The sequence below is a fragment of the Gobio gobio genome, assembly GCF_949357685.1.
Source record: "Gobio gobio genome assembly, chromosome: 22".
Classification (NCBI taxonomy): Eukaryota; Metazoa; Chordata; class Actinopteri; order Cypriniformes; family Gobionidae; genus Gobio; species Gobio gobio.
Genome location: NC_137118.1, coordinates 11,669,433 through 11,694,287, shown reverse-complemented (window position 1 = coordinate 11,694,287; position 24,855 = coordinate 11,669,433). Strand labels below are relative to the sequence as shown.

The 24,855-nt window shown below is 36.3% G+C and overlaps 4 protein-coding genes across 6 annotated transcripts in view; 3 read left to right on the top strand and 1 right to left on the bottom strand.

The window, feature by feature from the left end:
- The window catches only part of cadm2a (cell adhesion molecule 2a), a 633,556-nt gene that overhangs the window by 216,484 nt on the left and 392,217 nt on the right, over positions 1–24,855 (bottom strand). The gene's annotated exons all lie outside the window — the stretch shown is intronic.
- On the top strand, positions 6,939–13,363 carry LOC307118374 (uncharacterized protein). The gene is made up of 5 exons (XM_079803987.1): positions 6,939–7,150; positions 8,983–9,234; positions 11,494–11,621; positions 11,765–11,871; positions 12,980–13,363. Exons 1-5 carry the CDS (start codon positions 6,991–6,993, stop codon positions 13,116–13,118), a joined length of 786 nt encoding a protein of 261 aa, XP_079660113.1. The 5' UTR covers positions 6,939–6,990; the 3' UTR covers positions 13,119–13,363.
- LOC307118373 (uncharacterized protein) lies at positions 15,174–18,938 on the top strand. Its single transcript, XM_079803986.1, has 4 exons — positions 15,174–16,847; positions 16,997–17,124; positions 18,355–18,482; positions 18,594–18,938. Exons 1-4 carry the CDS (start codon positions 16,295–16,297, stop codon positions 18,724–18,726), a joined length of 942 nt encoding a protein of 313 aa, XP_079660112.1. The 5' UTR covers positions 15,174–16,294; the 3' UTR covers positions 18,727–18,938.
- Positions 20,165–24,855, top strand: part of LOC307119106 (C-type mannose receptor 2-like) — a gene marked incomplete at its 3' end in the record, with an annotated part of 38,483 nt that continues 33,792 nt past the window's right edge. Inside the window, exons 1-2 of the mRNA XM_079805185.1 lie at positions 20,165–20,237; positions 23,850–23,955. The remainder of the gene's footprint in view (positions 20,238–23,849; positions 23,956–24,855) is intronic.

Sequence of the window (24,855 nt, the reverse complement as noted above, 5' to 3'; positions counted from 1 at the left end):
TCATTAGATTATCAGTAGACTGTCTGCTTAGTGTCTGCTAACTCTTTATTGTGATGGTCCTCCAACAGACATTCTACTGACTATAAGTAACTTTGCAAGTACATGTCAACTTATTCTAACCCTAACCCTACCAGTCTACTAATACTCTACTAACACTCTACTGAGAATTAGTAGACATGTAGGTGCAATGTTATTTATAGTCAACAGAATGTGTTAAAGGGACCATCAAAATAAAGTGAAACCAAAATTTCTAGCATAATGTTGATTACCACAAAAAAAAAATGGATTGATGTTGTACTTTAGACACTACTTTGAGTGATTCTGTGATAATAAATGCCTTTTAATGAACACAATCTGTACTGTTGAAAAAAATATATCCAGTCCCCCTCCCTGAGGTTCCTTTATGCAAAAATACTTGAAACATTTCCACAAAACAGTTCCTTTAGCATAAATACTGCCACACAAACACAGATGAGGGACAAAACTCAGTCCAATCCAAGAGAGAAACTAGTACTAGTTTGTTGGCATCCTGACGACACTGAAACTGTCTGAAAGAGTAAATGAAAATATAGAATGGAGTTTAACCTGCACAGAAAAGATGGACAAACCACTGATGCGATCTATGCAAATCATGACGTTATTAAAGGTACAATTGGAAAAGAGATCACAGACTCAACGCAAGGAAAATCATCTGAAATCACAGGTACTGAGATTAATAATTCACTCAGTTTGCATGTTTTCAGTTGATGTGAGCTGTGTTAAGTGCAAATAAAGAGAATAACATGATGTTTGTTAATCTACAGAAAGTGTTTGTGTGAGGAACAGAAGCTCCAGAGCCGCTGCAGTGTGTTTGGTGCTGCTGTGTGTTCTTCTGCTGACTGCAGTCATAGTGCTGTGTGTCATGTTCACTCAAGAGAGACAACAGTTCATATCCAAGATTGAAAACCTGACCAATGAGAGAGTCCAGCTAATATCCAAGAATGAAAACCTGACCAATGAGAGAGTCCAGCTAATATCCAAGATTGAAAACCTGACCAATGAGAGAGACCAGCTAAAATTGGAGAAAAATTATCTTCAGAGGAGTCTTGGTAAAATGGGTGAGGTTTTTTTTTTTTTTTGCCATTTTAGTATTTGCTATATTGTAGAAATATGATCTGGTTAGTTTTCAAAGGTATTTTGTAATTCTAGTGCACACAGTATTCACAGCATGGAAAGTGTCTACAAAATACATTCAAATATAAAACATATTTACAATGTAAGAATGTACAAATGCTTCCTATTTTATGTTCATTAATCACAAATTTATGGAATTCATAGATGATTTTAAGTGTGTTGGTACAATTCCTATGAATATTAATGAGCTTGTGTTCATAGCTGACACTTTGTAAGTGACGTGTTGGAGTTAAGTGACTTATTTAAGAGATAGTTACCACCCATTAACACTAAACCTCACAGATGAATGAGATAAGTTAAAAATATATATTTTTTAAATGTGCTAATAGTTGAACTGGTTGTGTAACAGATGGATGGATTTACTATCAATCCAGTCTTTACTTAATTTCCTCTGAGGAGAAGAGCTGGACTGAGAGCAGAAGATACTGTACAGAGAGAGGAGCAGATCTGATCATCATAAACAACACAGAGGAACAAGTGAGAGAATGAATCGAGTGTGTGTGTGTGTGTGTGTGTGTGTGTGTGTGGTCACTTTATGATATAATTGTGTTTCAAATGACTCCTCAGGATTTTCTTAAGAGCATTTCTAACAGTGAAAAAATCTGGATTGGTCTGACTGACAGTGATGTGGAGGGCACATGGAAATGGGTTGATGGCAGCACACTGACCTCTGGGTGAGAAATCACTGAATATAACTGATTATTATATAATAAATGATTCTCACAGTCAGTATCATATCACACAGAAAGCATCACTAAACATCTAATGCTGATCTGTACTTTCAGGTTCTGGGCGTCTACAGAGCCTAATAGTTACAGTGGCGATGAAGACTGTGCTTCGACTTATTCAACAGGATGGGCTGATTTTCCATGTAATAGAACATTTAGATGGATCTGTGAGAAGACTATTTTTAAATGACACGTGTCAATAAATATGTGTGCATATTACAGAACTATTAGAAAACTGGGTGCAAATGATTAATCAGCCTGCCTGGTGTCATTGTTAATACGTAGGTATTAATATGTAACTTTCAAAGACACAAAACATACTTTTTGTAAGTTTGGATAGATGCTGAAACGTATAATATGGACGTATTGGCCAAATTTTGACAGCAGTTTTTACAGCTACAAAACGTTAAATATTTATGAATCTTTCATATCATAAAGATAACTGTCTAATTTCCCCTTTACCATTTTATACAACAGGCAGACAAGTGTAATCACAATGCAAAAATGTCAAAAGCGGTACAAAAAATAGTTCAAATGACGATGTGTTGCAGTCGCAGTCTTCTCTGGCAGTTTTGTATGAGGTACAGAGCAGAATTTCAGTTATTAATCCATGAAAATGTTAATCTGGCTTCACTCCATTTCCCAATTTCAAATGTACATCGACTGAAACATGCAACACAATCTCCTGACAATGCGTATCAATAGTACGAGTGTGCAATCTCGTGGAATGTATACGGCAAAATGAGTTTTGGCGTGCATATGCTACGCAGTTTTTCGCGTGCATTTGATACGCACTTTATGGCGTATATATGACACACTTTTGGGTAGGGTGAGGGTAGGGGGTGGGGGGATCGTACGTATAATACACCATAGAGTGCGTATCATATGCACGTGAAAAACGGCGTACCATATGCACGCCAAAACTAATTTTGGCGAGTACATTCCACGAGATTGCACACTCGTATTATTTATACGCATTTTCGTGAGATCGGGCTCGAAACATGGCATGTCGCAATCTGTGATGAAGCAGGCAAAAGCCAATGTGTTTTTGATATCACTGCCATCAAACATGTCATAGCACTTCTTGAGGGTGCGGTTTTTGAATTGGAGATGAAGATCGCTGGATAAAGGACTGAATTTAGATCCATTCCTTGCAAATGTATGAATTCCTGTATGAATTATAAAGATTTGGATTACAGCGAACAAATAAAATTGATGTCTTTTGTGAATTTATGTTGTGTTTTGGTGTATTTTATGGATCGATTGTAAGTCGCTGCATAGGAGAAAACACCTTTTGTGTTTCACAGCAAACAAAATAGGCTGGATTTCTCGATAATGTTGTCTCCTAGCACGCTACGAAGACTCTAAAGGTATAACTTAACTAATGTTATACCATAGGCGTGTTCCCCGGACTATACCTTAGGAGGTTATAGCAGAGCAGGCATTTTATGGTAAGTTAATATGTATGTTTCCCTATATTTTTAATAAGTTGTGGTAGCAGCAAGCTCATTTCACTGTTCAAAATACAGTCTTTGGGAGTGTGAGGGGGTTGTGTTTATTTATTCTTTGAAACATTAAATACCCAAAGCTAGCCGGTTATATTTTTTGACAAAAATGTTAAAACATTACAAAGGAGAGAAAACATTGGACCCCAAATGAGATTGCAAGAAGGTATTGTATGATGTATAATTTTAAATAGCTTTGTTTTCCATTAAAGAACAAAATCCGTAAAACAAGATGCATTTTTACAAAATTGTGAAATTTGTATAAGGATTTTGTCAATAAGAAAAATAATTTTGTATAAGAAAAAGGAAAAAAAGCGAGCCGATCACGCCGGCGGAACGGCCGACTCGAGAGGGTTAAGGATGTTTTGATATTTTTACTGGAATGGAATGCCTTGGATCTGCAAAAATCAGTGTATTTATTTTTAAATTCTAAAACAATTATTTAAGCATATTAAAGGATTAGTTCACTTCAAAATGAAAATTTCCTCATAATTTCCTCACCCCCATCTCATCCAAGATGTTCATGTCTTTCTTTCTTCAGTCGAAAAACATTCCAGGATTTTTCTTCATATAATGGATTTTGATGGCAACCAAAATGAAGGTCCAAATCAATGCAAATCAATGCAGTTTTGAAGGGCTTCAGAGGGCTCTGCACGATCCCAGCTGAGGAATAGGGTCTTATCTAGTGAAACCATTTTCTAAAAAAATGTAAAATGTATATACTTTTTAACCTCAAATGTGCGACTTCGGAGTTGTGATTCTTCACAACGCACAACGTCATCATGTCAGTAAGGTCACGGCCCTGACGTATATGGAAGTGCAGTCCGTTTCAAACCGAGAAAGAGGCAAACTATTGGATAAGTCTGAACAAAAACTTGACAGAAGAGAGAGAATAGAGAAGAGGAAGGACTTGGTGAAACTCCAGGCCAGACTTTATGAACACTGTAATCATTTTGTATAATTCCAAAAGACATGCACATCAGAGGTTGCGTTAGACTTGTAAATATTCCGTCATAATCTATTATTACCCGTCATTTTAATGTTCATATTTTAATGATAGTAAGCCATTTAATAGGCTCTATTTTCTTTTTATTCACAAACTTACAGGACAAGCATATAGATTATGCATTTATTTATTTATGAAGAGAAAGTTGAACAAAGTTGTATTTTCATCATGAATGTTGCTGCAGATTCATTAAGGCAGCGAGGCAACAAGTCAGTTGCCTACGTTTTCAGATGCAGCCTATGTCTGACGTATACAGGAAGTGACTTCAGGAAGCAGCAGAGCAGTTCCTGCTGCTGCTGAGTGTTCTTCTAAACATGTATCAAACAAGACTGACTTCGTCATTCAAGGTGGTGATGACCTTTAGAGGAATGTTTATGAGAATCCTTCAAATTATTCAGTTTCAATAGATTCTATACTCAAATTTTGATACTATAAGATATTAAATGTACACCCACAAGCACACAATATTGTGGTAAAGGGAGGTGGCTTCATTATAATTATACAGTTTAAAAATAAAATATAGGTAGCACTTTATTTTACAGTCCTGTTCCCCACAAGTGGTACTCGCTGCAGAGTTAAATGACGTCCAGCTCCACCTCCCTGGACGTCTAATGGGGTGGAGGGATAGAGTTGTGGGTAGGGTTAGGGTATGGTTGGATATTCTAGCTCACCCATTAGGCATGAATTGCATTCGCTCCTCTTCGCTGGACATCTAGGAAGGAGGAGCTAGATGTAAGCTTCACCACCCATTTGCTCTGCAGTGAGCAGCCTCTCGTTCCCCATGTACACACTATGTACTTATTATAGTAATTGCAATAACTGGGTAATAACTAGGTACTAACCCTGAACCTATCCCTAAACCTAACCTTAAACCATGTAGTTACCTTATGTTACCCAGTACATTCTTAGGTAGGACTGTAAGTTCTAGAAAGTGCACATACTGTAAAATATAGTGCAACCAAAATATCTGTATTTCTGAAGTCTTTTTATAGAAGTGTATAGATTTACTTTACAGATGGTTCTAAACTTAAAGTCACCATGAAATACATTTTTTTAATGGAATATTGCAGTATTTATTATAAATTATTTATCCACAGGCTCTCTGCTCGTTCTCTCCCTCAGTTAGCATGCGCCCTGTCACAAGCGCAGCAGTCATCACTCACAGGGTTGCCAACTCTCACGAATTTGGTGTGAGACACACGCTTTCAGGCTCTGTCTCACGGTCTCACTCTGCCCAAGTAAATCTCAAATTGCCAAACCTGCTTTTGATATGAAACAAAGTCTATGCTTAACATTTTTTTTTAAGTTTTAATACGAAATTCAAACAATAAATACCGTTTTCACACTTAATGTGGCATAACAGCAACTTAAGGTTGCTGGTTCGATCCCAGCGGTCACCACCAGTGTGTCCTTGAGCAAGGCACTTTACTCCATGTTGCTCCAGGGGGATTGTCCCTGTAATAAGGGCACTGTAAGTCGCTTTATAAAAGCGTCTGCCAAATGCATAAATATATAAATATAACAGTTAAAGCCAGAGCTGTTGAAAAACAGAGTTGCGACATGTTTTCATCTCACGGCGGCGCGCGCGGTCACGTGGTTCATGGAGTTCTCAATAGTTCTAAACAAACCAACGCTGTCAAAACATTTGAATGGCTTAAGAAGGATAGACAACAGCTTCACTGTACAGGTATTTGGTACAGGTATTTGGTAAACTGTACAGCATGTGCATTGATTATTACGTCACATTTGCAGCCTTCTATTATGGAGAGTGATGGAGATGCAACATCGTTAACATTAATGTTAATGTTTTTCTTGTATTTAGCCCTCAGGTATTCCTTACTAATTGGTCACACCCGTACTCATTGGTGGTCAAATGTGACCATACACCTAAACTATTGTTCAATTAAATAGCCTAAATGTTCTATATTTTAGTTCAATAATATTTATTGAATATTTTGAGGAGATCTTTTGGTACTAAATATTGTGCAATAATCATAGTCCATTAATAACCACGCAAAATGTTTTCCAATGCAAAGAGGCAAATTAGAGTCATTTTATGGCTGGAAAAATAATATTTTTCATTTGTAATGCCATTACCCAGGTGCCTGTATGGCTCTTAGACATGATCACTAAATTTCTTTAAATGTGAAATTGTAAAACGTTAATAACTTGCATCCTAATATTTTTAATGATACTTGTATAAGCACACATAAGTGAATATTTATGAGTGCGAGCAAATATAATTTAACCCAAGAAAAGTTTAAAATAGTGCTAAAAAGGCAAACTTATTTTTCCTTATATGTACAGTACTGAATCAAGATCTAAATCAATTCCAGATGGACACAATCAAGTCGCGGCCTACTTTTTTTTCTTGCTCAAGAAGCCATTTCACCCGGATACACATCACAATAAGAAAAAAAAAAGGCAGCTATGCTAACTGAGCTGATGTAACTTTTTTTTTCTTCACACATTGACCAATGTGTACCACTAGCTTTAAAAAGAGGTACTGGCTTCTTAAACACATTTACACAGGAACAAGGAACACAACCGTTTGATGCTTGACAGTTAAAGAGCAGAAATGTCTGATGTTTTTTATGATGATGTGATCAGGGCTGAGTCTAAGGGAATGAAGATTGAGAGAGTGGAGATGATGGTGGACATCTATGAGAGTGCAGATGCTGTGAGAGGTCATGACTTCAGGACAGAGACAAACACACACCAACCACTTCAGCGTACAGGTAGTTACATTTGCACGTCCAGCCATCTAACATCATATCTCTGGTGTTCAGGAAGTGATTGTGTGAAACTGCCATGCTCTGCTATGATAGGATTTTAAGTGAAAGTTAGACAATAACCAAATATTTTTCACGTTTTTGGGAGAGTCAATAAAGTGAGTCGTCCTTCTCATGAATGAAAACAGAGCAAAATATGCCATAAGTCCTAAATCTGATATCTGAAAGGATTTTATGAATTTAACTATATACTGAAAAACTTAAAACACTTAAGCATAGCATCAGTCCATTGTTTGCCCTTTATCAATGAAACAAAATATGAGGTCAGAATGTGCGTTCAAATCAGGAAAGAAAACTACACAGAATCATACAGAATTAGTGTCGTGATAATGACTGTTTTCAGTCTCAACTTTACCAGGATAGTGCTGTTAGTTACAACCATCAGTTTCTGTGGTACACAAAATGGGGCGGCAGTGGCTCAGTGGTTCATGTAGGTTGTCTACTAACTGGAAGGTTGGTGGTTCTATCCTCGGTTCCACCTAACCATGAGCAAGACACCTAACCCCAGCTGCTCCCGATGAGCTGGATGGCGCCTTGCATGGCTGACACCGCCATCGGTGTATGAATGGGTGAATGTGAGGCAATATGTAAAGCGCTTTGGTGGCCATGGGTCTGTTGAACGCGCTATATAAATGCAGTCCATTTACAAAAGATAATGTTTTGAAGATTTCAAAACATGGGAACTTGAGAATTCAAGCTTGAAAAGGGACATAAAAGCACCATTAAAAACATTATAAAAGATTACCACATAATTCAGGGGTTTATTCCACGTCTGCAGTAATCATACAATAGCTTTGTTTGAAGAGCAAACCTAAATTTAAAGCTGCAGTCTGTAACTTTTTTTTGGTCAAAATTTTTCAAAATCAAATTTTGAGCAAGTACATAACCAGCCAGTGCTCAAAACAATATCCTTACCTTAGCCAGATTAACAACGGTAAGCTTCTAATAATGTGTTATAATTTGAGTGGTACTGGCTTTCTGCAGGAAATACGAGCTTCCGCCGTTCGTCTTTGCGTCATTATGTCACATAAAGTAGTTTGGGCTAGTAGGCTATATTGCGTGTACCCGCACAATCAAATTCAAAACCATCCAATTGGGCAGGAATCCGTCCAATTGTCAAATCTGGCAACACTGGAGGCACGCACTCACATCAAAATGGCATTGGGACAGCTCCAGAGACAAAAATCTAAATAAAAGTCCCTAAACAACGAAGAGTTGAATCAACATAGATCACACAGACAAAAAAGACATGTCACACAATAAGATAAACAATACATAGTACAATCCACGATATACAATCCACAGCCCAAAAGTATATTTCTTTATAAAAAAAATAAATAATAATTGTTGTATCTGTTAATATTTTTTAATGGATTTAAGCTAATATAAACTAACAAAGGAAATTTGTATTTTAATTATAACAGTAACAAATATAATTGTAACAAATATATTGCTCATTGTTAGTTAATTTTAGTTAACTGCATTAACTGATGGTAATACATGTTTATTTTGAACATAAACAAGCAGGATCACTTAAACATCATTTTGTTATTTTGACATTTGTTGTCATGAGTTTAGCTCAAATTAAATGGACATTGACATTGAAATACTTTTCCACAAAACAGTTCCTTTAGCATAAATACTGGTCACACAAACACAGATGAGGGACGAAACACAGTCCACTCCAAGAGAGAAACTAGTAGTTTGTTGGCATCCTGACGACACTGAAACTGTCTGAAAGTGTAAATGAAAATAACATGATGTTTGTTAATCTACAGAAAGTGTTTGTGTGAGGAACAGAAGCTCCAGAGCCGCTGCAGTGTGTTTGGTGCTGCTGTGTGTTCTTCTGCTGACTACAGTCATAGTGCTGTGTGTCATGTTCACTCAAGAGAGACAACAGTTCATATCCAAGATTGAAAACCTGACCAATGAGAGAGTCCAGCTAATATCCAAGAATGAAAACCTGACCAATGAGAGAGACCAGCTAAAAGTAGAGAAAAATTATCTTCAGAGGAGTCTTGGGAAAATGGGTGAGTTTCTTTTGCCATTTTAGTTGCTAAATAGCATGAATATGATCTGTTAGTATTCAAAGGTATTTGTATGGTAAGTGTAATTCTAGTGCACACAGTATTCACAGTATGAAAAGTGTCTACAAAATATATTTGGACCCACTTTGGTGTTAAGGTGTCCTTAACTAAATACATTTAAATGAATCATTTGATACAATGCACTGTTGATCTGAAAATTCAGCTTTGTCCCCGTTATGATTGAATCACATGACCGGATACCAGTCATTTGCCAAGAGATCTCTTTTTTTTATTATTTTTATATGTCAGACATAGTTGTCTCATGCCAGCTGTATGTTTCTTCATTCCTCCATTTCTCTACCCTCTCCCTTTTCCATCCTCTCCCGGTCCCTCTCATCTCATTGTCGTCGTCGTTGTCTTGGTCTTGGTCTCAGTCTCTGCCATCTCCTGTCTCTGTCTCCTGTCTCTGTCTCCCGTCTGAGGCAGTACACTCAATTTGGATGTTATATACTAATAACAGAGGATCTCACTAGGAAGAAACTTCCTTAGAAGGAAGAGAAACATGCGCCCTATGTTTAAAATAGAGCGTATACTTCATGCTTACAGATGTTGCACAATCCATTTTCCTTATAAAGAATCAGTTGACAATACATCATTGAACAGATACATGCCACTGTATGCATCATTGGAAACATGTTCTATAAGTATGCACATTCCTGTAACAAATATAGCTCATCCATGTCTCTCCTTGGGACACATGTACAGACACAGCCTGACTTTACGTTGTACATTATACAAATAATTATGAAAAATAATAAAACATAATAATACTAAATAAAAATAACATTAAACAATAAAATGTCAATCTTCAGCACTTATTGTGTGTTTTACATTGTACTTATATTTAAAATCCTGCATGAAATTACCTCTGTAATTAATTTCTGTAAACATTTATAATTACACTGTTGACACTAATTCCCTTACACCTAACCCTACCCTTAAACTTATCCACACTCTAAAAAATGCTGGGTTAAAAATAACCCAAGTTGGGTTAAAAATGGACTAACCCAGCAATTGGGTTGTTTTAACCCAGCGGTTGGGTTAAATGTTTGCTTAAAGCTACACTGTGTGATATTTTCCCCCATCTACTGGTGAAAAGGTATATGACCATCCAGTGAATATTAGTTTCTCTTCCTCTCAATTCTGATTTCGTTTTAACTCCTACGGTGGCCGATTTAGTCCAAGATTAATATGGCTTCCAGTTCGACCTCGTCCACATTTGACACGGTGCCATCGAGTGTTAAAACGCGAAAGGCAAAGCTTGAATTCACTGGTATGTCCCTCTTTGGCTGATGTACTTTCAAGATGGAGGGGCAACATGGCGACCTGGATTCGAACCCCTCACCCGTATGTATTTTCAATGGCATATTATAAACTTACGAGAATACTTTATTACTTGAAAGAAGTAAATATACATTAATGAGCACATATATTTTTGAAAGAACTAAGTGTTTTTAGCTAAGAACAAACAAAAAAAGTTACACAGTGTAGCTTTAAAACAACCCAATTGCTGGGTTTAAACAACCCAATCGCTGGGTTAAAACAACCCAATTACTGGGTTTGTCCATTTTCAACCCAACCCAGCATTTTTTATGTGCATACCACCACACCTGTCCCTAACGTTACCCGCATCTCACCTCAATATCAGCAAAAGTGTTTTGCAATACAATATGAACACAATAAGTACATTCAAAATATTCAGGTCTCCAATTTAAAATTGACTGGTCACATCTAAATTTTTTAGTTGGCCAAATTGAATTTCTCTGAATAAAACTGTATCAATTCACAGAAATTAAATTTGGCCAACTGCAAAATTTAGATGTGACCAGTCACTTAAAAATTTTAAATTGGAGAGGCCTGACATTTTTTACAGTGCATAGTATTTAAGGCCACCTAATATAAAGTGGGACCATACATTCAAATGTAAAACATATTTACTGTAAGAATGTAAGAATGTAATTTGTTTCCCTCTTTTATGTTCATTATTAACAAATTTATGGAATTCATAGATGCTTTTAGGTGTGTTGGTACAATCCTAATGAGCTTGTGTTCATATCTGACACTTTGTAAGTGACGTGTTGGAGTTAAGTGACTTATTTAAGAGATAGTTACCACCCATTAACACTAAACCTCACAGATGAATGAGATAAGTTATAAAGATTTTTTAAAAAGTGCTAATAGTCAAACTGGCTGTGTTTACAGATGGATGGATTTACTATCAATCCAGTTTTTACTTCAATTCCTCTGAGAAGAAGAACTGGACTGAGAGCAGAAGATACTGTACAGAGAGAGGAGCAGATCTGATCATCATAAACAACAGAGAGGAAAATGTGAGTGAGAGATGTGTGTGTACGCGTGTGTGTGCGTGCGTATGTGCGTGCAAGGGTGTGTGCATGTGTGCTCGTGTGTGTGCATGCGTCTGACATGTATGTTGTCATTTTATGATATACTTGTGTTTCAAATGACTCCTCAGGATTTTGTTAAGAACATTTCTAACAGTGCTAGAGTCTGGATTGGTCTGACTGACAGTGCTGTGGAGGACACATGGAAATGGGTTGATGGCACCAACGTGACCTCTGGGTGAGAAATCACTGAATATAACTGATTATTATATAAAAAATTATTCTCACAGTCAGTATCATATTAGATTAGATTAGATTAGATTAGATTCAACTTTATTGTCATTACACAAGTACAAGTACAAGGCAACGAAATGCAGTTTAGGTCTAACCAGAAGTGCAATAGCAGCAAGTGCAGGATATACAATGGATGCGTAAGTGCAGGACATGGATATGTACTGAATATGTATAAATATGTATAAATAGAGAGACGTTATTACTATAAACAGAACTGAATTTACAGGTGAATATGTACAGTGAATAAATATACAGATGGCTATTACTATAAACAGAATTTACAGGTGAATATGTACTATGAATACAATATACAGATGGCTATTACTATAAACAGAATTTTACAGATAGAGGTATACAATAATATGCTAGGCTAATATGAGGAATAGCAGTGGATTAGGGTAGTGCAATAAATTATGGACAGAGCTATCCGAAAAAAAAAACAAAAAAACAAAAAAAAAAAGTGTAAAGTGCAGTGGAAAGTGGTTGCATATTACAGTTAGAAGTACAGTGCAAAATGCAAATGTAAACATTGGTACTATAAATACAGTCGGCAGTGCAAATGAGCATAATCCAGTTAAGATATGGCAGTGCAAGATGCATATGTAAACAGTTGTTACTGTGATAAACAGTCGGTAGTGCAAATAACAAAGTGAAGGAAGATGTGAGGTAGGAGAGTTATCAGTTTATGAGGGAAGTGGATCAACGGGGGTTTGAGTTCAATAAAGAGACAGCTCTGGGGAAAAAACTGTTCTTTAGTCTGCTGGTCCTGGTCCGGTGGATCCTGAAACGCCTGCCGGAGGGCAGGAGAGAAAACAGTCTGTGGGCTGGGTGAGAGGAGTCCTTGAGGATGCTGCGAGCTCGATGCAGGCAGCATTTCCTCTGGATGTGCTCGATGGCAGGCAGTGGAGTCCCTGTGATGCGCTGGGCAGTTTTCACCACCCGCTGCAGTGCCTTGCGCTCCGCAACAGAGCAGCTCCCATACCATAATGCCACACAGTTGGTCATCACACAGAAAGCATCACTGAACATCTAATGCTGATCTGTACTTTCAGGTTCTGGGCATCTGCAGAGCCTAATGGTAAAGATAGTGATGAAGACTGTGCTTTGACTAATTCACCAGGATGGGCTGATTATCCATGTAATGATGGGTTTAGATGGATCTGTGAGAAGATTTTTTTTCTTTTTAAATGACTAATTATAATAAACATTAACATATAATTAAATAATTATAAATGACATGTCAATTAAACATTAACCCATTTTTGCACAAATATGTCTGAATGGTTTCATAGTCATGTTAATAGTGTCCAATGTGAACATGTTCTGCATGTTCCCCCCCCCCAGGTTTTAGATTTTTTTGGCTTGAAAATCATATTTTGATTGAAAGTTTTTGCAGCATTTTGTGACAATTATGTAAATAAACCTGCTTGGCTATCATTTACTTGTCTTCAATAATTAACTGGCATATTTCCGGAACTTTGTGAAGGGGAATATAAATGGAAAGTTACATATGAAGCTGTTCATGTGATTTGCATATGTTTCACAACAGTCTGATTGTGAAAGGCAGGATTTTAAATATGGATGGGTTTCGGGATCTTAAAAGTATAATTCTTTATAAAAAATATTAATTGTTGAATCTGTTAATATTATTTAATGGATATGAGCTAGTATAAACTAACAAAGAAAATATGTATTTTAATTAAACCTAACAAAGATGAATAAATACTGCAACAAATGTATTGCTCATTGTTAGTTAATTTGAGTAAAAAGAGTCACTATTTATGACTGTATTTGTTTTATACAAAATATTTTTAAGATATTTGTTGATTGACAAGTAATGATGCTAGACATACCAAAATACAATTTGGTTAAAATAAGAATCAAGAGATTTTACCCCAAAAATTACTGACAGGTCCTTTAAGGAAACCGCCTCTAAAGTCATTGAATATTCACACTGATGGAAGTGCATGTAAATGCAGCCGCTGCCAGAAGCATCAACTCATCAGCTGTCTGGACTTTTGATATAGCAACAACCTGAAAGTTTATGTGGGTGTTCAAAATGAATAAGCCCCTGAAGGCTTTACATATAAACTGTGATTGTGCTTTCATATGTTTATTAAAGGCCATTATGTTTTTTTGAGGAAATGTTTTAGTAGTTGATCTCAATACCTGAAGGAAGTGAAGAAGTGATTGTATGATAATATAAGCATTTGAATCCCATTTTAACGCAAACAGCATTGTTGAAGCTGAATTTCCTTTCTGTATAAATACTGGCCACACAAACTCAGATGAGCAGTACAGCACAATCCAATATTAGTTTGTCGACATCTTGACGACACCAAAACTATAGAAAAAAATACAGAAAAAGTTTCAAGGTAATATTAATCTATACTAAAACCACATGAATATTTAGGGTTAGGTAGAATATATTTATGTAAAAACAATATGATTTTTTGTGTGTTGTGAATAAGAATAAAGAGCTATGAGTTGAGCTGCTTGTGTTAACAGAGGGATGGACTTACTATAAATCCAGTTTTTATTAAATGCCCATTGAGACAAAGAACTGGACTGACAGCAGAAGATACTGTACAGAGAGAGGAGCAGATCTGATCATCATAAACAACACAGAGGAACAAGTGAGTGAGAGATTCCTACTTAACCATTTTTTGTGGATGAATAATAATGGGAAGTATAAGCTAAATCTAACAAAATCTCCTTTCGAGGACGTCCAAGGATGTCCCTTATAGAAACAATGAAGAAAACAATGCAGAATATTTTCTGTGAGGGATGGTTAGGTATTTATAATTAAACGTGTGTGTGTACATGTTTTTCTATCCCGGTGGGGACTTCAACCTGAATGCATGCAGACTCATGAGGAATCATGAGGAAACAAGCTTATAAATCATACAGAATTAGGTTTTTTTTTGTGTGTAAAAATTCAAAAAGTTTTCTGTGATGGGTAGGTTTAGGGGTAGGGTTAGTGTATAGGTGATATAATAGTGTAATAGAATTTTCAAAGAATAAAAAACATTACATCTAGGGAGAGTCGTAAGATTGTGTACCAGATGTGTGTGTGTGTTTAGCTGACAAGTGATTAAATATATTATTATTATTCTTAGGATTTTGCCAAGAACATTTCTGTTCAAGTCTGGTCTGGATTGGTCTGACTGACAGTGATGTGGAGGGCACATGAAATTGATGGCACCAACATGACCTCTGGGTGAGAAATTAATTTAACTGATTAATATCTAATAAATAATCATCACATTCAGTATCATATCACACAGAAAGCATCACTGAACATCTAATGCTGATCTGTTGATGCATGTTCTGGTAGACTGGACAGCCTTCAATATACAAGAAGAGGGTTGAGCTTTAACTCATTCTCCAGGATGGGCTGATTATCCATAATAAAACATTTAGGGCCAGAATTACGAAACATGGCAAATGAGAGTGCTATTCAAAAAAAGCGCCAATGGAAGTGGGAAATTCTGCGCGTGATCTACTGACTAAATACTGAATCCAAGACCAGTGCAAATAGTACCCAGTTAAAGACTGTTAACGCTGTTATTGTTTGAAAGGCATTTTTCTTTATTATGCTGTACTGTAATAAACTAAATGTAATATTAAAGCTTTAAAATTAAACTATAACTCTCACAACACAAACTTTTATGTACTTAAATATGATATGCATACCAAAAAATGCATAGTTAATAATACAAGCATACAATATACATGTATAAAAGTGTGTTTCATGAGTTTAAAATGACACGAATTTAAAGTATTATAGTTATTTTTTTACCCCTACATCTTCAGAGAGAGAGTTTTTCTATGTAATTTAGTTACGCCTGCATGGCTTACAGGAGGAAATTTTGGATACAAGTATTATTCAGCCTTCCAGAAACATCTGTTTTGGAAAGTTTGGCCATAACATTTTGTATAATCAAACAGTGGAAGGTTGCAGGTATAATCATTAAACCTCTCTCAGCGCAAGCCCCTCTGACATTCTGTGGTGAGCTGAACTTCCTATATAAATACTCTTCCACACACAGGACACATATCAGGAATATAATAAGGTCCACCTCAGCTAGTAGAACACTCACACCTTCACTGGAACCTTTTGAGTAAATAAAGGTATGGCTCAGAAAATGGACAGAGGAGCAAGACAAATGAAGACTGATAATATCTATGAAAATTCTGATTCTATAAGAGGTAAAATCATAAAAGACACAGGACACTCAATTACAACAAGACTCCAGCCACCTGAACTTACAGGTAAAGAGTAATACTTTTCTTCATGAAAAATAATAGCACCGATATATTTATAAATATTTGAAGCTACAAGCAATACTTTTTAAATGCTTTAAATGCTAAAGAAGAGATTCAAATCATGTATTTTATTTTCAGGGCGAGATCTTGTGTGGAACAGAAGCTCCAGAGCCGCTGCAGTGTGTTTGGTGCTGCTGTGTGTTCTTCTGATGACTGCAGTCATAGTGCTGTGTGTCATTAGACAGCTACTAACCCAGATTACCAACCTCACAGAAGAGAAAGACCAGCTACTAACCCAGATTACCAACCTCACAGAAGAGAAAGACCAGCTACTAACCCAGATTACCAACCTCACAGAAGAGAAAGACCAGCTACTAACCCAGATTACCAACCTCACAGAAGAGACACTCCAGTTACTAACAAAGATTACTAACCTCACAAAACAGAGAGACCTGCTACAAACCAAGAATACCAAAATTACAGAAGAGAAACAACAGGTACTGACCAATATTACCAACCTCAAAGATGAGAATTACCAGCTACTAACCCAGATTACCAACCTCAAAGAAGAGAGAGACCAGCTACTAACCAAGATGACCAACCTCACAGAAGAAAGAAAGCAGCTAATAGTTGAACTTCTGATGTGTTGTGGTAAATAGAACATGTTTTTAGTCAATGTAGTTATTTCCTGTATATCAGACACAATATATAATCTTTGAATATAAAGGGTTTTTTTTTAGATGTGGGATGTAGTGTAGATAGGAATAATGAGCTAATGGTTGAACTGGTTGTGTTTACAGATAGATGGTTTTACAACCAATCCAGTCTTTACTTCATTTCCTCTGAAACAAAGAGCTGGACTGAGAGCAGAAGATACTGTACAGAGAGAGGAGCAGATCTGATCATCATAAACAACAGAGAGGAACCAGTGAGTGATGTGCAATTTAATCTGATGAGAATTATGCATTTTATGTAAAATGTGGCCCTAATACAATTAAAATTATGTACAAGAAATAACTTTACAGACATACAAATGTATTCTATTTATGATCAATGAGATTGTTTTCAATCACCTTTATTTTACGCAGTTGACTCATTTACTTTATTTAAAAATTATGACATTTCCTTCTTTTCCGTGTGACCTGTCAACTCATTGCATATTGCATAATGTTAAACAAGACTACAATTCAAAACAGTACAATTTATAATATTTCTGTAATTGTTTAACTTATGTAATATTTATTTTATTTAATTTTTTTGCTGTGGGACAAAGGTGTTTTCTCAACATATTGCTATATGGCTAAAAATGACCATTAAATACACTAGAAACACAATATAAAAGTAATCAAATCGTAAAATGATCCATGAATTTGATCCAAATTAAAGCCTTTATTTAAAAAAATATTTTTCTCCATCCGCATATGTCAAATCCCACACTTGCAACAAATTCAAAATTCTTGATCACTGATTTTGATATGCAATATTTACATGTACGACTTCATGGAGTGGATCGGATAAGATTTTCAGTGATTAATAACTTAAATTCTGCTCCGTATAAAACGCATTTTTTTTGGCCCGAGAGGGTTGCAAATGCAACATTTTGTCATTTAAACTACTTTGGGTACAGCTTTTTGGCATTTTGAAATTCATAAATGAGTGTGATTACACTTGTCTGTCTGTTGTCAATCTTTATACTGTATATATTTTTAAGAAATGGTTAGTTTGAGAGGTAGGTGTGGAATTAATGGCTCAAAATTATACTATATATGCTAATTCAACTATTTAACAAAAATTGTTTCATTGTAAAAAACATTTTTTTTTTACATTTTATATTTATACTGTTCTGGGGGAAGGGTTAAGATATAGCTAATATATCTAAAAATATCTATACATTTGCAAAAATGTAACTACAAATATATTTATGATATAAAAAAATTAGTAAATATTTGATGTCTCTGTCATAAACAGTGGCTGTAGGGAAGCTACCAAAGTCTTGAAAAAAATACACATTACACTCTAGCTGTAAATACATAATACGTACCAAACAAAAAAGGTTTGGTCTGTGTGTTTGTGGTATTAGCAAGAGATAGTCTGCTGAAATGTGTTTATTGTCATGTTTATGATGTAAATTAAATGTGTTATTGTGAAATCTTCACAGAAGTTTGTTGAGAACATTATGGAGTCTGGAATGGTCCATGTTGGTTACGGTGGAATCTGGATTGGTCTGACTGACAGTGATGAGGAGGACACATGGAAATGGGTTGATGGCAGCACACTGACCTCTGGGTGAGAAAACACTGAATTGAACTGATTATTATCTAATAAATGATTCTCACAGTTAGTATCATATCACACAGAAAGCATCACTGAACATCTAATGCTGATCTGTACTTTCAGGTTCTGGTATTATCTAGAGCCCAATGGATATAGAGGAGAAAACTGTGTTCTAACTCATTCATCAGGATGGGCTGTTTATCCATGTAATTATGCTTTTAAATGTATATGTGAAAAACATATTTTACTGTCCTAGGAAAAATGATCATACTGCACTATAGGAAAACTACATACCTTTTAGATTAACAATTACAATACACATTTCTGTAGGCGAATAGTATTACAAACACTAATGTTATATTTTGTCAAAATGTTCCTGTTATAGTTTGGACAGCTTTTTGTTTTACTTTACTGTATTGTATTTTGCTATGAATCATTGAATAAATAAACAATTGCTATACATTTTACAGAAATAAATAATGTGTTTTTGTTTGTTTGTTTTAAATTAGGCCTACTCTTATTGTATTACTAGTAAAAAAAAATTTGCACACCGTGCCCTAACTACACGCGACGCGATAAGATTCCAGCGATAAGCAACTTGTCTGTCCACACCAGACGCGACGCGGCTACGAGATGCGACAAAATCAATCAAAAACCACAGCCAATCAGAACAGAGTGTGGGCGGGATCTCACGGCAAGTGTAGGCTACCCCACCAGAGACGGCACTTGCACGGATGCATAATCAAATTCACAAATATTACACCATTTAAACATTACTAAAAATACTGAGATACTAAAACAATCTTTGTCATAGAATATACTTGTTTTGTTCACAGTTTGAACTTTCTTGTTTTTGTTTAATTTCAAGATCTGAGGTGAATTATCCATTGTTGCTTTTAGAGTATACATGGGACACAATGTTAGTTTACAGAAATGTCCTTCAACCCTAAAAAAACCCCCAGCCTTAACCAAAACTTTGAATTAATATAATTTAACATAATAATGGGTCTTGAAACCACAAAATATTTGTATTCAGTTTTTTTTCTTTTCCCGTTCTATGTTGAAATGGTTTTAAACTTGTGTATCATGCCTGTTCCCTTTGATTTAAATGTATAAAGCAGAATCACAACAGGAAACACTTTGACAACCTATAAGTGAATTTATTGAATATAATCTCAGGAGGAGTAGGTCCGTCTAATCTGTCAATTAATAACATGGTATAAAAAACAAGCCTCTTACCACTTCCTGTTAGATTTTCGGCATTCCATCTCCTCCACTTCTCCTACTTTTGTACAATGTTGTTATAGGGGAGCTCGAGTAGAATATCCTCTCTGAGCCCCAAAAAGCCCCAAACGGCAAGCCAAATTGGTTTACCACTTACACTAAGATTATATGGGCACATGAACTTGTGAAACTATATAGAGATAATATTTCACAAGATGGATAATATTCACTGAGACTTTTTACAATCCACTTTAATAAAACAATGAAAACATGCTTGACTTTTATTGACCTGTTTTCTTTTATTGATCAAGTTACTTATATATGTTGATTGAACATGCAACGTGCAACAGGAAGAAAGCCAGACCACTTTGTCTTCAGGATGCTTCAGGATGTTAAAAAAATTAAACACCTTTTGACTCACATTATTTGCAGCGTGACATCACATCCGTGCCTTTGTGGTGAAAGCTTCCAGTACATGCATTTGAAACTACTGAACATTACAAAGGACGGAAAACGTTGGACCCCATATGAGATTGCATGAAGGTATGATGTAATTTTAAACTGTTTTGTTTTCCATTTAAGCATTATGGCATAATTAGGTATAACATTATGACTGGTGAAGGGAATAACACTGATTATCTCTTCATCTGGGCACTTGTTAGTGGGGGGGATATATTAGGCAGCAAGTGAACATTTTGTCCTCAATTTGATGTGTTAGAAGCAGGGCCAAATTGTGATGGCTAGACGACTGGGTCAGGTCATCTCTAAAACTGCAGCTCTTGTGGGGTGTTTTCGGTCTGCAGTGGTCAGTATCTATCAAAAGTGTTCCAAGAAATGAACAGTTGTGAACCGGCGGCAGGGTCATGGGTGGCCAAGGCTCATTGATGCACGTGGGGAGCGAAGGCTGGCCTGTGTGGTCCCGTCAAACAGACGAGCTACTGTAGATCAAATTGCTCAAGAAGTTAATGCTGGGTCTGATAGAAAGGTGTCAGAATTCAAAGTGTATCACAGTTTCAATCACAGTGCAAAAAAAAAAAGTGACCAACACGATATTAGATAATAATGTTATGCCTGATCGGTGCATGTACAATCCGTAAAACAAGATGCATTTACAAAATTGTGAAATTTATAAAGAATTTTGTCTCATTGTAAGGATGTTTCGATATTTTTACTGGAAAAAAAAGAAAAAAAGAAAGAAAGAAATGCTTTTCAAGTGAATTTTTTTCCTTCTATCTGCAAAAATCAGTGCAAGTATATTTTTTTAAAACTTCCAACACAATTATTTGAGCATATTACGTAAATTTTAATTGATAAACATTGTTTTGGAGAGACATCAACATATAAAATTCAGCAAACTGTCCTCACCGATTTGTTTTCAACTATGTTTTGTCTTAAATTTCACACTTTTTACTCTCACCGCTTAAAAACTTGTTCTCAAAACTGAAGATGGCTAGACAAGATAGCGATGAGATGACCGTGGTTATATTTGCACAGAGACTGCAGACCTAGCACATGACCTTAGAACAAAGTTAGATTACTTAAACCAACCAGAAGAGGAATGGAGAAAAAAAATATATATAAGATTGCGTGCTCAAATGCACATCTGAATGTATCACTTTGTTTAATTTATATCTCTGCAGTGGTAAATGGAAATATATAAAGTCATTGAATTTTCAGGAAGTGATTCTGAGAAGAAAAGAAGCCACAAACCAACAGCGGTGTGTTTGGTTTGGGGCTGTTGTGCGTTCTTCTGCTGGTGGCCATCACAGTGCTATATATAAAGTTCACAAAGGAACCTGTTTCAAACCGAGAAAGAGGCAAACCACTGGCTAAGTCTGAGTAAAAACTTGACAGAAGTGAGAGAAGAGTTAAGGAAGGACTTGGCAAAACTCCAGACCAGGCTTTATGAATACGGTAATCATTTTGTATAATTCCACAAGCTTGAAAGGTGCACACAGTCATTTTTTTCTTTAAAAATATACAAAGTTTTACACAAAGAATGTTAGCTGGAAGCAATGGCTGCGTCCAAAAGCTTAAGAAGCTGACTTGTTGCCTTATCAGGTAATGACTTTGCAGGCAGTGTTTGCACATTAAGGCACCTCACAAACTGATTTCGGACATTCTGGGGAATGCATAACGGTTTAATGATCTACAACAAAATAGAGCGAGTTTTGGTGATAACTAAGTGATTATTTAAATACTACAACAGAAATGTTGTGCCTTATGGCTCGTTTCCACCGAGCTGTCCAGTACAGTAAAGTACAGTACAGTACGATTCGGGACAGTAAACCCTGACACCGCCAACAGTACACTTACTTGATAGGTGTGGGGTATGCCGAAAAGTAGCGATAATTCTTGCACGAAGGAAAAAGCGACACAGAAAACAACGATGTAGGACATACAGCAGATCTTGTTCTTGCTTCTCGGCATGTGGCTGTTTGTCACAAGATAAAAAAAGCACAGTGTTGCAATGGTATTGTGTTTCAACTGTATATTATTGTCATTCCTCTTGTAGCACACGCAAGTGATGATTCTCTGTCAACCAACCAACGTTCTGTCTAGCTCCACCCTTTAGGTACTGGACTACTGTGATAGGTACCCCAACGGAAGGGTCCCAAAAAAGTGGTATGGTAGGGCTCGGTTTTTTGGTACCATTCACAACTTCTGTCAATCGAAATGGAAATAATTGCGCATCATACTGTACTTCAGGGGTGGTTTCTTCATTAGGGCGATAGGGCAACACAACAATCTGAGAAAGGTATGGATCTTTCATTCACATTCAACCACAGAGTTAAGCTTGGTACATACTCTGCAAGAACAAAGAAATTTCAGTTCATTTTCTCGAGGTGTCAAGAATAAGTACAAAGTTTGTTCTGGCCAGGACATTCCATACTTCACGAGAAAAGCAGGTGCCGAACTTCTGGGGAGTCCTCAGAGGCCCCGTCCACTTTAAATGTCTGACCAATCACACAATAGTTCTCGGACACCCACAAGAAAAAAAATTCTGCTCAGATGATGTGTCAAGAACATGCTGCGAGAACTCCCAAACCCAGAACAAAATGCCGTTATTTTGTTCTCGCATCCCTGGGAGCGAGAACTTTTTTCTCTGCTCTTGCGGAGTATGTAATGGCCTTTACGCTAGCTGTCACTATTCTAGACTGTTCTGCCTCTGAGTATATAGTCCGATCAGCATCAAGTCACGTTTTGTGGAGTACCGCCTCTTTTTGAGTGATTTCACTCTGTCTGAGAAATGCCCAGACTGTTCTCATAGACCTCCATACTAATTTTTTTTTTTTTTTTTCGAAATGAAGGCATTGCAATGCAAACTCTATGGGTTCCGAGATGTGCTTTCGTCATCAAACCTTAACTTGTGCAGTGATTGGTGGGAACAAACTCTTCTTAATCTTTAAGCTGAAGTGACATACAATCATTTCCTCAGTGCATAACTTACATTTCACAGACATATTCTCCATCAATGAATGTTAGAAAGTCAAGCAAATATTTATAATTTGCTGTCAGGAGTGGACGAGCCCTCTCAAGCACAAATTTTGTGAACGAGCGAGTATGCGCGACAAACAGACGGAGCGCAATAATTCTGACTAAAATATACATTTTGCTAAAATATTTGTCATTGAATATTTGTTGTTGGTGAACATAAATGTGCTATATGTAGAAATGCATACCTTCAAGTATGTGTATCTTTATGATAGCATTAACTGTAAAGTGACTATTGTTAGGGTAAAGCCCAATAATTAGTCTGTGCTTTTGTTTTTATTTATTTTATTTATTAGTTTAGTGTATTTAACCTCTGCTTTAAAAAGCTTGATTTTGTTTTTAGATTGTAATGTTACAATGTAAGATGTAATGTAATGTAATGCGATTTACCCCTTTTTTGCACATAACAGGCCTATTATATACCATATACAATATTGGGCAGTATCATAAATTGTTTTAAATTAAATTCAGATATTTTAAAATTTAAATAGAAAAATTTAGAAAATACTGAGATTATACCGTACATCGCCATTCAGCCCAAAAATACAGAGATATGATTTTCTGGCCATATCGCCCAGCCCTCGATCATAAACAACAGAGAGGAACAAGTGAGTGAGAGATTGTGTTTAAATCTGTGCTGAAAACTGTTTATGAATTTAGGAATTTATCAGAACCGTTACAAGTGGAAACTTTGTCTGGATGGTCTGACTGACATTGATGAAGAGGGAGTCTGGAAGTGGGTTGATGGCAGCACACTGACCTCTGGGTAAGCAGCTTGTTCATACTATTGTGTATGAAAAAGTGTGGATCATCTATAACCTGTTTTCAAGCAATATCACAAACAGTTTTTTCCAATAACTTCCAACATTTAGACACTTGAGCCACATATATTATATGACATTAAACACAGGCTGTTGTAATGTTGAACTGTTGTTGTAGGTATTGGGAACCCGGGGAGCCCAACAACAAAATATCAGAGGAGGACTGTGCTGTACCTATCTTTGATTGGGCATATTATCCATGTAATTACACCTTTGCATGGATGTACAAAATAAAGGTTCCAACAGGGTGTTTGTGCATTGATACCATATAAGAACCATTTCTGCTTGCCCAAAGAACCTTTCAGAAAACAGTTTTTAAAATAACCAAATGATTCCTCTCTAGAGAAACGTTCAGTCTTTCCGCTCTCAAATTCCACCATGTAAATAGAGAATCCTCCATGGTGCAAGCGCAACTGGCTTTTAAAGGGAATTAGAGATGAGACTCTGATCGGTTTATTGCGTGTTACGCCCAAAACACACCCATGACTCATTAAGAGACTAGGTACAAAACTTTTGGACCATGCGCCTGGCACGCAGACTGTTTTTCTGTGCTAGCAATACTAGCAAAAGTGGATTAGGATACGCCCTAAGTGCACCTGTGCCATGTGCTCAGATCATTAAAATAGGGCCCACTGTGTCTAAAATGTAAGTTCCCATAAATATTAACTTCTTGGTCATTCAACTGTTTAAACATGTTTGAATGCCTGCATCTGATGTTGACCTTAAACATTAGCTATATAGCACAAGCAGGATCTTTTGATCATAGTTTAAAGACTTAGATTGCAATTACACCACAAGTGCAAGATGCAATTATCGTGTTTCTGGTAGTTCTGTATCTATCCTGT

Bases quoted from the DNA above. Each gene is read 5' to 3' on its own strand.
- LOC307118374 (XM_079803987.1), top strand. From the start codon at position 6,991: ATGTCTGATGTTTTTTATGATGATGTGATCAGGGCTGAGTCTAAGGGA. The intron at 11,622-11,764 runs GTGAGTGAGAGA...ATGACTCCTCAG, and splicing joins TAAACAACAGAGAGGAAAAT to GATTTTGTTAAGAACATTTC. The intron at 11,872-12,979 runs GTGAGAAATCAC...CTGTACTTTCAG, and splicing joins GGCACCAACGTGACCTCTGG to GTTCTGGGCATCTGCAGAGC.
- LOC307118373 (XM_079803986.1), top strand. From the start codon at position 16,295: ATGCTAAAGAAGAGATTCAAATCATGTATTTTATTTTCAGGGCGAGAT. The intron at 17,125-18,354 runs GTGAGTGATGTG...AAATCTTCACAG, and splicing joins TAAACAACAGAGAGGAACCA to AAGTTTGTTGAGAACATTAT. The intron at 18,483-18,593 runs GTGAGAAAACAC...CTGTACTTTCAG, and splicing joins GGCAGCACACTGACCTCTGG to GTTCTGGTATTATCTAGAGC.